The sequence below is a fragment of the Poecile atricapillus genome, chromosome 2, assembly GCF_030490865.1.
Source record: "Poecile atricapillus isolate bPoeAtr1 chromosome 2, bPoeAtr1.hap1, whole genome shotgun sequence".
Classification (NCBI taxonomy): Eukaryota; Metazoa; Chordata; class Aves; order Passeriformes; family Paridae; genus Poecile; species Poecile atricapillus.
Window position 1 is genome coordinate 122772328 of NC_081250.1, and position 15679 is coordinate 122788006.

At 35.0% G+C, this 15679-nt stretch overlaps 1 protein-coding gene across 2 annotated transcripts in view; it reads left to right on the plus strand.

Annotated features, from left to right (window-relative positions):
* CRISPLD1 (cysteine rich secretory protein LCCL domain containing 1) overlaps positions 1-14944 on the plus strand; it is a 38545-nt gene extending 23601 nt beyond the window's left edge. For both annotated transcript variants that reach the window (XM_058833612.1, XM_058833613.1), the window contains 7 exons: positions 116-182; positions 790-920; positions 3858-3901; positions 3988-4060; positions 6163-6238; positions 11345-11475; positions 13377-14944. In XM_058833612.1, the coding sequence (XP_058689595.1) occupies positions 116-182; positions 790-920; positions 3858-3901; positions 3988-4060; positions 6163-6238; positions 11345-11475; positions 13377-13428 (574 nt within the window). In that variant the 3' untranslated portion in view covers positions 13429-14944. The remainder of the gene's footprint in view (positions 1-115; positions 183-789; positions 921-3857; positions 3902-3987; positions 4061-6162; positions 6239-11344; positions 11476-13376) is intronic.
* The last annotated feature ends 735 nt before the right edge of the window (positions 14945-15679 follow it).

Genomic DNA, 15679 nt, shown 5'->3' on the forward strand with positions numbered 1-15679 from the left:
TTTTACAGTTGTTATTTTGAGACTTTACTGAAAGGCTATATTTGTACGTGAGCTGGAATATTTCCACTTTTTGTAATCCCAGGATTTAAAACCAAGTTGTATTTAATTCTCTTAGGTATGAGTGTCCTGCTGGCTGTTTGGATAGCAAAGCCAAAGTTATTGGAAGTGTACATTATGAAATGGTAAATACTTTTAAATTGGATTTTGTACCAGTACAGTGTTTAATGAAATGTCTTTTCTGTAGGCATACTAGTTAAAATCGTATTAAAAATAGATTTTGAGGATGTCAGCATTCACCAAAAGTAAAAGCTCGCACCAAATGTTTAAGAAAGCATAGATGACCTAAATGCGTATCTGCTATTCTGTGTGTACTGTACAAATGTACTCCATATTTATGCATACCCAGAAGTAGAACTTTTCTGTCCACATATTTACATGCAAATATGTGAAGGTGCAACTAAAGGAGGAGTACAGCAATTTGTGGGTGTGCTTGTATAAATTGTTTCAGTAAGATGGGCCTGCTTGTGGATAACCTTAATACTAGCTGGGAGTATTCCATTTACAAATGGGAAAACAGCATAGGAAATGACAGCTATTGTGACCAAGTATACTGAAAATGAGAATAGTTTATCTCTGAGTAAGGCAAAGTGGTGGTTTATTTGCTTGAAATAACACCTACATGAACCAAGTCAAACATAGGACACTCTCTACCAAGTTTTTAATGACACATTGTCATTAAAACCTGGTTTTTATCTGACATGGATCTGCTTTTCCTGCTCTGTTTTTCAGCAATCCAGTATTTGTAAAGCTGCCATACATTATGGCATTCTAGACAATGAAGGTGGTTGGGTTGATGTCACTAGACAAGGGAGGAAAAATTACTTTATCAAGTCTTACAGAAATGGTGTTCAGTCAATTGGGTAAGTTTTTTCTTAAAATTAAAAATGTAAATATAAAATGTAAAAAATTAAAATGTATTATGTTCATCTGTTTATTTTTATTTCATACAAAATATATCACATTTTAAATAACATTTTGCTATGCTTTTTTGTCATAATGAATATGAAAGTGCTATAAATAGGCATGTGGATATAGAGATATTGTATTAATTCTGAAACTTTAGCCAGTGTTTAATGGTGGACAGAGAGTTGGCACAATAATAATGGGAAAGAAGGTTAAGTAATTTACAGGATGACTTGGGTAGTAAGTTAGCATTTGTAGTTGAATAATGTTGGGAGTATTCAGTTAATTAATTGGTAAGAGTATGTATTTATTGGCAAAAGCTAGCACATACTGGCAGAATATTTTATGTGTTTTGGACACGGACAGAACAATCTATGACAGTTAAGCAATAATATTAAAAGGTTGTGTTTGTAAATGGCCCTCTTGTCGAGTGCGTATGGAAGAAGAAGAAAATACACCTCTTCCTGTACAGTTTGGTAATTTCATTACAGTTCCAAAGTTTACATATGACATTTTGCACAAATATTTTACACAATTTCTACATTGGCTGGTGGTGGAATAATATTCCATACTGTGGAAACTTAATTTGGAGGTGTACTGCACTTCTGAGGTGCCTTCCCTAAGACTGATATGTGAAAGCAGCTCCAAATACTTGTAGACATGCTAAAGAAAAACTGAGAAAAACAACACACAGAAATGGAGAATGCTTAGCTGTTTCATATGTAATTATCCAATGATAGATAAACATCAATATTAATATATTTGAATCTATGATATTGTTGGTATTTGCAAATTAAACTTCACTATATCATAATGTATTCTTTAGAGCTTTGTATTGCTGTATTTATTGTATGTATGTATATTATGCTGTATTTATTAATTTATGTATGTATTTATTTTATGTATTTATTTCTGTCTAGAGTTAGTACATGTGTAATAGTAGCATGTGTGTGGCTCATAGGGGTAATATTGAGCTGAAAGAAAACAGAATTTTTCTGAATGATACATTTAGCTCACATGTAAACCCAAGAGTCAAGGAGATAGGTAATCATCAGAGACTGTACTCTCACTCTGTGCTGTGCAAACAAATGACACAGGCTATGACACCTGTCATCATTTCTCTTTTCAACAGATATGTCTAACCCAGCATAGAGAGGAGCATTGACATGGCAGACTAAATTCAGTGGCCTATAATTTGGTCTACCTGGGTAGCACTTAAGGCATTGATATCAATCAGTTTCTTTGGACCATCTGATGGCCTGACTCTGGTTTCATTTACCTGCCTAAAAATGAAGATAGAGACAAACATTTCTCTCTTTTTTTTTTTTTTTTTTTTTGCTTGATACTTGCTCTGATACAAGGAGAGAAGTAGATATTGATTATAACAATGCTAACATATGAGAAGCCAGCTTGCTTACAAATATAGGACTAGATAAGCTATAAAATCTCTGTGAACTGGAACCAATTGATTTCCCATCAGCTGAAATCTTTGTGTTTCTATGCTGTATGGAACAAAACTGTATGCTTGTCCAGCCTGCATAGTGTATTTAGCACCTATCCTCTGAGAACTGGAACTAAGGGCGAGTTATTTTGGCTAGGGGATAAATAAAGATTATTTGCCAAAGTTTCAAGCCTTCAAAAGACTTCAATAAGGCAGGGGATATCTTGCAGCTCCCTGACTCTCACCAGTGTCTGCAGATGGAGCCTTGCATAAACTACTATTTAATCTACTCAAGAATAAATGAAATAAAGTGAATCTCATCTCTACTGCAAAGCAGAATAGAGAATACAGAAAAGTGTCCAGTGCAGCATACAGCAAATGTCAGCTCCTTTGATTTCTTATCAGGATTGGTAATACCAATGTTTTTTCAGCAGTTGAAATTTCTTAGGATAGAGTACTGTTCTGAATGTCTCAACAAGTTAGTCAACAATAGAATACATATTCCTGCATCACTTTTTGACACTGCTAGGGCCACAGAAGTCTGAGCTACATCAGTGAAAACAAATTTGAATCCAATAAATGAGCAGTGTGAAATTGATGGTTCATACAAGTAAATAATGCAGGCAAAAAGTGGACTCCACAGGTACAATTTGCTCCAAAGGTGAATAGGGAATAATTTCCTTGGTTTGGTGGTTTGTTTTTTTTTTAATTTTTAATAAGTAACTTTATGGGTGCCAAAGGCACCATCAGCTTCTTTGTTACAGATGAAATATATCACAATCAGAGGCATATTCCAGGAGTTAAAAGAGGAGGAAAATAGAGGATGAGGGGAGTAAAATAAAAACATTCATCAATTTGTAATGAAACAACATAATCTATGTACCTGACTTTTTTATATCAACAGGAAGCAGATACATCTGAGTGTCATATATTTACGGGGAAAAAAAGAACTCTTACATGTTATCCTGGGTTTTTAATGCTGCTGATGATAACAGGAGATGCAAGATCCAAAAATAAAATTTAATGAAATGTTTCAGAAAGGCTGTGAGGAGAAACTCTTCTCAGTGTTGCAGTTGTTTATAGGAATGGACCTTTAGAAAAAGGTGAATGAGTTCTTCTGGCAGATGAAAGCTTCTGAGCAACCATGTGCTATTTTATGAGGGACCAATATATTGCTTAATTGGTTCCTATCATGCATTCTCTTAGCAAACTAGACTCCTGAAAGAGCTTAATACACATTCCTATTTTTGAAACAGATTCACTGAGAGTACAAAGTAAATGTGTCATTGCAATAAGTATATTCCCAGCTGGGGAGAAGGGGCTGTAGTAAGTAAAAACTGACTGGGGGCCTTCTCTTGGGTTTATTTCCATATTTTCTAATACAAATTATTCTAGCTAAAAGAAATCACTGAAATATGTTATTTACTGATAATTTCTAATATTTCTTCTTCAGAAAATACCAATCTGCTAACTCCTTCACTGTCTCTAAAGTAACAGGTTAGTATTTATTCCTTACAAGCCCAGCACTACTCTGTTTTTTCTAAATATCACACATTTACTTGTTTTTGTTTTATTTTCTTCAGTTCAGGCTATCACCTGTGAAACCACAGTGGAACAACTGTGCCCATTTAAAAAGCCAGCCTCACACTGTCCAAGGTAAAGTTCATAAAATGTTAATAAAATGTTAATAAAATGTTAATCTGTTTTCTGCCACTTACTAATTATTTTACGTTACATTAAGTTGTTGAGAAAGGAGTCAACAGTAGCTGTAAAAATGAAGTCAGAAATGTTCAAGTGATATTTTAGTCTCTGGACTCAGTAGAAGGCAAAGTAGGTAAATATGATCTGCAGGATTTTTCATTAGAAAAATCTCTTTCTCTCATTAAGATCCTGTTGCTAATCTTAGTGAAATTAATACACGAAAGACTGTTAATAAAAGTGCATTTGTATTTTTCATTGTCCGTTATTATACATATACACCTTGGACAAAGTACACTGTATTTCAATTTATTTACCTGTTAAACAGATAAAATAGAAGGATAAAATTCAGACAATTATCATACAAGTTACCAATTTGCATGGCAGTTCTGGAGAAACTGGATAAAAAAAAATTAATGTATCTGGTTTAGGTAAGGTCTGGTCTGCAGGTTGGTTTTAAATATCTGTGCCATTTCTTTGAAGCCTGTGTTTTAACTCTTCGAAAGGCGCCTGTACCGCAATGTTTTGACAAAGGAATTTGGTAACAGTTCTTAAAACCATAGATGAGTCAAAGGTAAATACACTGTAGCATGATTTACCACAAATTAAGCTGAAGATATCCACAGGATTACTTTCATAGCGATCCTACAGCCAACACAGGAAACAAGTACAAAGCCAAAACTGCTAGGAAAACATCCCTTCATGTGTAGCACTTGGGTCCATGGACTCACTTGCAGTTTGGCTATGACTCCTGGCTTTCTAGCTGGAAGATGTGGAGAAGGAAGCTAAGGAGTGGAATACAGGAATGGATGGGTACAATCTCCATGTTCCATCTTTCTCTTTTTTTTTTTCATTATGAAAAGCTAGAGCCAGTTTCATTAAGAGAAAAATAGGTTTTGTCTTTAGGAAAATGAAAAAATAAATACAAAATTAAAAATTCTGATGTGTCAGCTTAAGGAACTTCACAATGGCAGTGATTTCTTCAAGATTCTGTGCATGCTCTTAATTCTGAAAATGTAGTCTTGGGAATTACAAGCAGTAATCAGCCACGGCATTGATTACACAACCTCATTTTTCCCTCTTACTCCCAACTCATAAATCAGCAGGTCTTCAACAGGCTTCAACTTCATGATTCCTTCTGACAAAAATATATTTTCTGACTCTTATCAGCATGTTTTAGTTACCCATCTGGCAAGACTCTAGCATGCCCAAGTGATTTGACTTTCCGAATATTGATTGGAGCCTGGATAATATTTTAGAGAAGAACACTTGCCCAGGGCAAGTAGGGTGGCACTGTTTTTCAAATGAAATAGCTCAGAGTAGACCTCGAGTCAGCTGATGGTTCCTCCTATCACAGTTAGAAAATAAGATGCTGACACCTTCTGTATTACTCTTAGGTTCCCACATGGTTTTCCTGTGCATTTTGAAGCTACAGAAGACATGAATCACAGGGGAAGTTTTCCTCAAATGTTAACAAAATGCAATTAATAAAGACAGGGTTTGTTTCAGAAGGTTTCTGACCTCCCAGAATCAGCTAGGAGTCTCACTACTTTCCAATGTTTTACATTCTAGCCACGTATGTAATGCTCAGCTTCATGATAAATTGCTAAATTGGCTTGTGTCACCAGGTCATCAGTATCAAAGCATCAAAGCAGGTCCTCAGTCAAATCTGCCTCTTCTGAGAAGGTATCTGACTGTACATTTTGTATAGGGCACTTAGAATCAGGTAAATTATAGAATAATGAACAGACTCTCTTCTCACTGACTTTACTACTTACCTCACCTATGCTGAACAAGAACACCATCTGCTCATCCAAAGGAGGGAAGACTAGACTTGTTAAAGTGTGATTTTAAGCACTTCATTATTAACCTCAGCACATCAGCAATGCTTTCACCTGTATGGTCAAAGCCTCAGAAACTGACAGCTTTTAAATATCATTATGGACCCATATGTACAGACAATCAACTTGATTTATACTTAATAATGCTATCATTGAACATGATATATTAATCCTCTGATACTCTTCTTAACTGTGTGTGGTTTGTTTTTGATCTTTCAGGGTGTATTGTCCTCACAACTGCATGCAGGCAAATCCACACTACGCTCGTGTGATTGGCACACGAATTTATTCTGATGTAAGTATAGGGATTTACATTGTGTTAAAAAATGAGATACAAAATTCCACGAAAACAATTATAATGTGACTATAAGATAAAATATTGATATACAGCTTTCCTGCATATGATGGTTTTACACAATGTTTTCATAAGTTCTTTTTCAGAGGCTCCCATTTAAGTTAGTGGTTGTCAGATGCTGAAGATATGGAAAGTTATTTGGAAACTCATTATAGGCTTCACTAGTCTCTGGACCCATACTTTAAATTTTTTTATCAAAATTCTCACTGTTCAATATTTGTTGAACATTAGCAGTGTATACTCATTTAAACCCTTGCACTTTAGATCCTGATGCAACCATAACTTCTCTCAGACAATACAAAAAAATATTGCTGTTAAAATAAATGTCCACAGTGACATTATTTTGAATATTTCTTATTTGTGTGGATAGCTAAGCATTTGCTACAGTGTTTTGATATATTTGTGTAAAATATCGCACACTGTCATATTATTTTAACAGACTTTTTTTTTTCTGTTTGTTAGTCAACTTTTTTACCCTGTCTTTTCTGCAGCATGTTTAGTTCTGAGGTGGGTAGAAAGTCTGAAAAGAGATTTCTAATTTATGCCCCTCCTTTGTCATATCTCTGTGGAGAAGCCAGGATAACGGAGAAAGCAGTTCATATTTTTGGCAGTAAATTCTGGGGTTTAACAGTCTTATGGATGTCATAGAAGTGTAGCATGGCAAACAGCTGAGTCAAATGATGATTTTTCAGTTCGTTCCAGTTCTTTGAAATGTATGAAAATAATATGCAAATATTTACTCCTCAGCATTTTGAAACTAAGTGATGTCCATTAGATTACAGGAGTAATTGTCTTGTCCTGAAAATGCTCTTGTCCATAAGTAGTATCATGGGTGTGAATAGTATTTCCAGTTTAGAAAGATAATTGATTTGTGAACTGGGTCCTTAAGGTGTACAAAAGGGGCAGTGAAAATAGATTCAATGCAAGTCCAGTTTGTGGAAGATGATTTTCTTTCAGCTCAGTCGTTGCAATTATGGGCTACAGACAAAGTTTCCCAGTGAGTTAGAAGAGACTTTTGTAGGAGAAAGAAGATATGCTTGTGTTTAACCTTGACAGGAGGAAATCTCAAAATATGTATTTTCTTTGGCTAAAGTCCCAGGTGACTTTAATTAGTGTTATAGAGGTACATTTTAAAATTATTTTAGGTGTACTATCTATTCATTGCCATTATATAGAAATGTGTTCGTTCAGCCATACTGCTTTTAGGAAAAAATATACAAAAATACAGGTAAAAAACAGAGATGGGAGTCTTCTTATCAACTTCAGATGCTGTCAGGGTAGATATTTACACTGAATGTCCTTGATTATGTTTTTAATAGTTTGTAGTACAGAGAGTATAGTGGTAAAGGAGATAAATAGGTATCTGCAGAGCAGAATTAATTTGAATTTTTCAGTGGGTCTACCTTAGTTCTTCCAGGGTCTAGAGACCAACAAATATCTTTTATCTGAAGAGTTTGATGTAGTTATATAATTTTACACCATTTGAGGACCTTGGTCATACTAATTTTTGTTTCAATAACCATATATAGAAATATTCCCTGAAACTTTTTGTAAAAGTATTCATAATTTTCCGCTATGGTAAAATATAGAGAATATGATGTAGAAAGCTATTAATTATCTCCAGATTTTTATAATGATATGTTAAAGACACTTGTGGTTTAAATGCCTTTGTAGACTGATGCTGCGCTGTGGTAGATACTAGATATTTGTTGAATATCTGAAGAAGGAAAATAATTGACTTGATATTCAGATCCTATGACCTGCTAAAAGTAGTAGCAAGTTTAGGAGTGCTCACACTCCTAATAAATAAATAAAGCAGGTAATAAAGCAGGGCTGTATAATGCTGTATGAAGGGTTCATAGTAACTTAAAAATACTGCCTTATATATCCTTTGGAATTTCTTCATCAAATTTAAAGAAGCAACCCCAAATCTTTGAAGTTTTCCAGAAAGTGAGACAAGGATACTGCTATAAACCACAAATAATATGGTGAAATTTGTGATAGACTTAGTGAAATCCTGTTTTGCTTAAATCAACAGGAGGCCAGCCTTAGTGATTCAAGTGAGTGTGATCTGGATGACATAATATTGAGCATAGGAAATACTGTTGCATCACTGCTGGAATCTGATTCCATTTAGATGCATGTCTAATAGTCTTATTTCAAGACAATGAGAAGCTCTTGAGAGATAAGGATAGATAATACTTTGTAAAAAAGAAAATTCTATATATGTTTATAAAACTATATGCATTTATTTGTAGCTATTCCTAAAAACTAGTTCATAATTATGAATTTATACTCACTTAATTGTTCATTTACTCAAAAACTATGTGAATTTGTTCTCCAGTCCCATCTGGAAATTAGCATTAGAATATCAGTTTATTTTTCGTCTGAAAATAGCCTCTGAGCTGGCTTCATGTGTTGGGGAAGGTGAAACAGGGAAACCTTATGAATGTGATTGTTTGGCAGAAGATTCTAAAAATATGAAGGCTAGAATCGAAGTAGCAATGAAAGCCTGCTTTGAGTCATAGGATACTGAGTACTGGTTAACCAAAGAACAATAGCCTAGCCAGCTAAAGGAGAATCCCTGTTGATAAAACAATGTCCTTCTGCTGATAGAGAATGCAAAGGTCAAGAAGCAAGGAAAGAACTTGTAAGAAGGTTTTGTAGAATCTAAAATGCAACACTGTATGTTAATATAGGGAAGCGCATAGGCTGTATGTAAATTATTTAGTGGGTGTGTCCCATGGTGATTGGTTACTAAGAATTAGAATATTCATGATAGGAAAAGATATATTGGATTGTAACAAGATCTTCGCTCTCTTAACTCTTAACTCTGACCCGTTACCTCTTACCCCTTTACCCCTCTCCCCCACTCCTAACTCTCAGCCTCCTCTCCCTGCTCCTAGCCCTCTCGTCTTCCCTGCTCTCTCCCTCTGCTTTTTCCCTCTTTCCCTCTGTTGCTCTTACTCCCTCCCTCCCCCTTCCAACCTCACCTCCCCTGCTCTACCTGTTCTCTCTCCCCTCCCCTGGACCACGTGGATGCCGAGGCTGGTGACGGACACGGGTCTCCCCTCCTTTTACCCTTATAATAAATTGCTTATACTTGAACAGCATGACCCTGGAGAAGTCTCTCACTGCAAGCGAGCGTTTTTTTACACTCCAATATTCATGGACCCCAGTCTTCTGACATCTCCTTTTTCACATATTCCATTCAAGTGTCTTGTCTTCACCTTTGAAGCACTGTGCATTGGCCCAGCCATACTTGATAGGTCCAGTTGTGGTGCCAGCCCTAACCATGGCCCCATGCTTTGCTGGAGATAGTTTCCAACAAGTAGTCAGCCCCTCTGCCAAAATCTCCATCTTCTGACTTTTCCTTTCCTTTTTTACTTGACTAGAAACTTACAAACAATGTTGGAACAGCCAGTATCTTTGCCATGCTCAAATGTGATTATGAAGGTATATCCCTATTTCATGATGTAAAGGGTGTAGCATTTTGGTTACTATTACAGAGGTGAAAAAGCTTTCTTTTCCCCAATTGTACCTCTAGCCTTTTTTTATATCTCCAGTGGGAACTGAAAACAAAGTTACTGCTGTGTTATTGTACTAGGAATGAATAGAATGACTAGTATTCTTCTAGTCCTTCAGTGTAGTGTTAATTCCTTGTAAATATCATCTTTTATGTCTTCTGACTGTAATCCTGTATTGCAGAGGCCGTTTTTTCCCCTGGGTATTTAAAATTGCTCATGACCAGTCTACTCTTTAGCTGTTCCACAGTATGGATAAATAAGGGGTGCTATAATCTTAACAATAAGGCATCTATTGGTGATCAGGGTATAAAAAAAGTTTTGCAACCTTGGGAGGAAGAAAAGAACAGCATAAATGGTATCCTTTCTGACATATTCACAAACTGCGCCCATCAGTGTGGAAAGAAAAACTTTAAAGCATCTTTGCAAAAGATCATTTGCATAAATTATTTCAGATCTTTACTGCTTTAAATATTGTAACATTAAAAGACAAACTATATATGAGTGAACCTGGCAAGTCCTGTGCTTACAATGGAAGTAGGAAAAGCATTGCTATTTTAAATTCCTGAATTTGTGTAGCAAAATGAGATTGAAAATGGCTGTGGTAACATATATAAATTATTCCAATTACAACTGGAAAAAAATCAGTTTTTGTTTAATTCATGACTGTTTGACCAGCTATTTATATTTATATTGGCTGAATTTTTTAAGGTTGCTTGTGGAGAAACCTATTGCATTGAAAACTTCTCCCACCAAAAAAAGTTGTCTCTAAGTGGAGATACACTGAATCTGGAACTTCACTTTGCTATGCTATGTTTTAAAGATTGGGACCTACCTTCTGCAGTATCTAAGAAGTTTCATTCTTCTGACAATTAATAAAATGCTGAAAGAGTAAAAGAATACTGCAAGTTTAAATCAATTATTTAAATTACCGTTATCAAGACTGTCACTGAGAATTCCTTCTGTGGATATTGTGTACTCCTCATGGGTTCATGAGGGGAATTCGTGGCCAGAAAATAGAAGTTTCAAGCAGCTATAAGTGCTGTTAACTTCACAGAGAACTTTCATGTTAGACCTCTATCTTCTGTCTGATGCTCACATTATACCCTTCATTTAATTAGCTTTTAGTGTTTACCCATGCCTGGATAGAAAACTGTGATGCTCCCTTTAATTATGGATCATTTCACTGATATTTGAGGTTTTGGTTGATAGATCCTTTCATTTTGAAAGAGTGAAGAATCAAACATCTTCCTGATCCTTGAAGTGAAATAGCCTGAAATAAATGATTTTTGCATCATGGTGAAAGTGATCTGAAATCTCTTTCTGAATTCCTATAAAATGGCCTAACTTCCTAACTAAGCTGATTTTAAATATTGTAAGATTAATAAAATTAGTCATGCAATAAATATACTTATTTTGTATTTCCTAGACTTGATTTAAATGCCTCTACTTGTCTTCTTCTTAAAAATGATGAAACAAAAGGATGAATGCAAAGCTGATCTTTTTCTTCGCTCCTTCTCAGATCTCCAGTATCTGCCGGGCAGCAGTGCACGCTGGTGTGGTCCGAAACCAGGGCGGTTATGTTGATGTGATGCCAGTAGACAAAAGAAAAGTCTATGTTGCTTCCTTTCAAAATGGGATCTATTCAGAAAGGTACCGGGCCCATTTGCAAAGATTACACTTTTCTCTTGACCTCGATAAGGTTCACAGTCTTGCATTGTGTCTGTTTGTCTCTGGGGCAGTGCTAGAAGCCAAACAGGCCACAAGGGGTGATTTACAGAGCTTGTGTAACAGCAGCTGCAGTGACTTTGGAGAAGCCGTGGTAGTGGAGGTGCCTGCCTCCTCTAAGCTCATACATTACCCTGAAAAGCTGCTTATGAAATAAAGTAAACCTCTTGTTTGCTCTGCTGGTTCTGTTGCAACTAACACAATATTTAGTAAGAAAATTGCATTTTCTTCCTTAGGGAGTTTTTAAAAATTTACATCCATGGTGCAGGTTCATTGGTTCCTGATGAATTACTCATTAGTGATTTACATGGTATCAAACCAGTGATCCTGAATCATACTCAATACTCACAAACATTAAAATTCACAGTCATTTAAACATATTTTTGACATCCTTTTTTTTTAATAATTGGTTGTTAACAGTGTTTTTCTGAAAGACATGAAGATGCTTTGAAATTTCAGTAGCTGTATTGTGTTTTTGCACTGTGTGATGATAACACATGGCTAGATGTCGCAGATTAAATTTAACCCTCGAAAAGGCTCTCCAGGTTCTAAAGAAAGAGAAATCACTTTAAAAATATTGTACCACTCTTTTTGTCCTGTAAAGCTAAGATTGTTTCTTAGACTAAAAAAGATTGTTATCTAACCAGACTATAGTCTTTTCAAGAAATTTGAGTTGGAAAAAAACTCAAAAAGTTTCTGCAGAAAACTCAGAAGTAGGAAAATATTGAGCATTTTTGTCTTGTTCTTAATTGTGGGTAGGAGAATCTCTTCTCTCTCTCAGACCATTCAAATCTGGAAGCTTGTAAAATACAGATTTTCTTTGCTCAATGGATAACTTATTTTACATATTTTTTTACTTTCCTCTGTGATCATTTAATTCCCTTAGAGTGCTTCTTTACCGACATTTTTGCTCTCCATATAAATCTTCTTGAGTAGAGAGGCAGACAGGAAGAATGTTGCAAATTTGATCATTATTTATGCTTTGTATCTAATATACATCTTACATACTATCAATAAATAAAAATTTTAAAATATTTATGAATACACATACTTTTGCATATAAATCATCTTAGTAAAGTTTGGGAATTCAGCAGTTGGGAAAAGAGTCCTGTGCAAGTTTTCTGTGAAGCAGAAGACGATGAATTCTAATGCTGTTGTAACCAGCCTGTTCTGTTGTGCTTTTCCTTGCCTCCACCTCCATTTCCCTTTCCTTCCCAGATAATCTTCAGACAGGGTTTGCTAAGGAAAAGACAATGGACCATTAAATAGGATGTGCTGGTCCAACTTTTAAGGCAGAAATACTTATTCTAACAACATTTCTTTGGAATTGGGTATTTTTGTTTATTTTCTTTTGAAGCCAGATACTTATCCATTCAGAAAGCTTTGGTTTTTTTAGGCATTAGGTCTCTGTAGAAATCTCTTCTTCATTGTATAGGCAACTAACAAACAAGTGATCTCCTGGGTCTGCAAGTTCTCTCCAAATACAGTTGCTAGAATAGTAAGCATAAGATATATGTTTTGTCTATTTCCAAAACACTTTTTGTATTTTGCTTCAATTCTTTAAACCAGAACCCCTCATCACAAAGGATTACTTAATTTTTTTATGCTGTATTTTGTTCCTATTAAGCTGTTTGGGGAAAAAAAAAATCTGAAATTTATGTATTTTTTATTTGTAGCAGTTTTAAAGAAATCCTAGATAGATAAATTTATGAGTTGTAACAAGAAGTGCTGCAAGATACTGGAATCAACAATTAAAAATTTAAAAAAAGTTGTTATTGGAGTTTTATGATCTTAAAAATAACATAAGAAATGTTTTTATATTTCAGTTTACAGAATCCTCCAGGAAGCAAGGCTTTCAGAGTATTTGCCGTTGTTTGAATCTAGCAAGTAAAACATAAAACAGGCAAGTGAAACCAGAGCACTTGGAAAAGATTAATACAGGCCATTTCTTGTGATTCCTAAAATTTGTATAAAGCTGTAACATTATTGTACAGAAGATGTATACTGCTTTCCACCAAAAAGTTTAAATTACATATAAATCTTAATGAAAAAAAACCTGTAAAAATAAACATGGGAGAAAAATTAATTTGAAAATCTAGAATGATATATAACAATACTTTGAATCCTGTGTTAAATATTGCTATATTTTCTTAGCAGTTACTCCTTTACAGTTAATTCAAAGCTCATAAATGTTCTTTGTTTTCTTCATCTGAATATATTATTATATGGTGCTTTATATATGCCACTAACAGTAACCTTGAAACTATACCAGAGGGAGGCCTGAGTTTTTATTTTCAATGTTCATAAAAGAAGTCATCCCAATATTTTGATAACATCAATCATGCCTTAAAGTACAATAAAAACATACATAACTTTTTGATGAGCTAAAGTAGCATTAGCCATGAAAGCATAAATTAAGAGCTAGATTGTTCTTAATTTCACACTAATCACAACAAGCACAAATACCTATTTTGAAATAAAATATGAAATATGAAATATAGGAAGAAGCCCCGGTTCATGCTAGCATGCTTTCCTCTACAAAATATTCTTAAGAGACTGGGCCATTCATGTCTATTATTTTTAAAATAAATTAATAAAATATTTATTGGATGCTGCTAAGTTCTTTAGTTCAAATAACCATAATTCATTATGGCACAATCCTTCACAGATACTCCATTGCCTTGGGATGGGTGTGTGAAACAGACATACATAACCTTGAAGGATCTCATAAAACCTTTGTATTGAGAAGTGCAGAAACCTGAAATTAAGGAATAAGCCTGCAGTTCTGCCCAAACACATGCTTTATTTTTGCCATGTGATTCCTTCAATTTACCTAAGTTTGGGTTCAGAAAAAATGTAGAATTGTACACATGCAAAAAATTTTGCCAGCTTATAGCCTTGAGCTATACATGTTATCAATATGCTAAACATTAATATGGGAGTAAATGTTCAAAAAAACCAAAGAAAATGGTAACAAAGGCTAACCTTGCTCCTTGTGACCTGGCAAATACTCCTGCAGGCCAGGAAGTATAGTGGTACGAAGCCAAGTGGCAATTATGTCATTTGTTGCTTCACAGTTTTAAAGAATTCATTTATGGCGAACAGCTTCGTACATTAATTTTACCATATTCTGGTACATGAAGAACATGTAGTGGTGATACATATGTTTCTTTCTATGAAAAGTGTATTGGTGCTTTAAGACTGAAAAGCTGTTAAACTTTATTTTTGGTATATTTTGTTTCTGTTGTTGAATTTATTTCACTCCAACTTGTAAACTTATTCATATTCTTCATATTTCAGAATACTATATTCTGCCTTCTCTTTTGCTACATGTACTACCTCATGTAGTTAGGCAAGCTTTGTTAGTTTTTTTAATCTGTTTTGAATAAAATTAATTTACATCGTAAGAATACCTTTCATAGCTTTTTTTGTTGTTGTTGTTTTTTGGTCCTGATTCAAGAGAAAGAAATTAATATCCACCCTAAATATATATCTTTGTTTTTCTGACCTAAATTTTGCAAGCAGCCATAGTCTGAGTAAACTATAAACTTTACTCAACTGTAAAGGCAGTTTGGACCCCAAACTTCCACTAATTGCATCACAAGTCTTATGGAAAAATCTCATTTTTTCAAGTTTTAACCAGGGTCAAATTGATGAGGGAGACAAAGAGTCTTTTATGTATAACTCTATTTTTTTATGCAAGTGGTGGCCATTGAAAGAAGCTTTTATATAGATTTTGCAATACTGGCATTAACCATTTTTCAGGATTGAAACCAAAGTGCAAGTAGACTTTGACTGTGATGAATCTCCAAGTCAGTCAAAGGCTTGAGGCAGACTTGCACCACCTTTTTTTAAAAGCACCAAAGCAGTAACACAAGAAGGAAGATATTGCAATACCTGCAGCTGGGATTATCAGAACACAGAATGCAGTAAAACCACCCTTGAAATTAAGGACACACAAGGGAAGCTTCCAAAGCAAAACATTTCCAAACAGGCAGGATGTGCTTCCTTGCAGCCTAGCCTTGCCATCCAGCAGCTCTCCATGTCCCCTGCCTGGCCTATGGTCCCCAGCAGCCTCCTCAGAACCCCTGGAAAGCCTGAGGGCTGGAACGTGGGTGCTGAGCCTGGT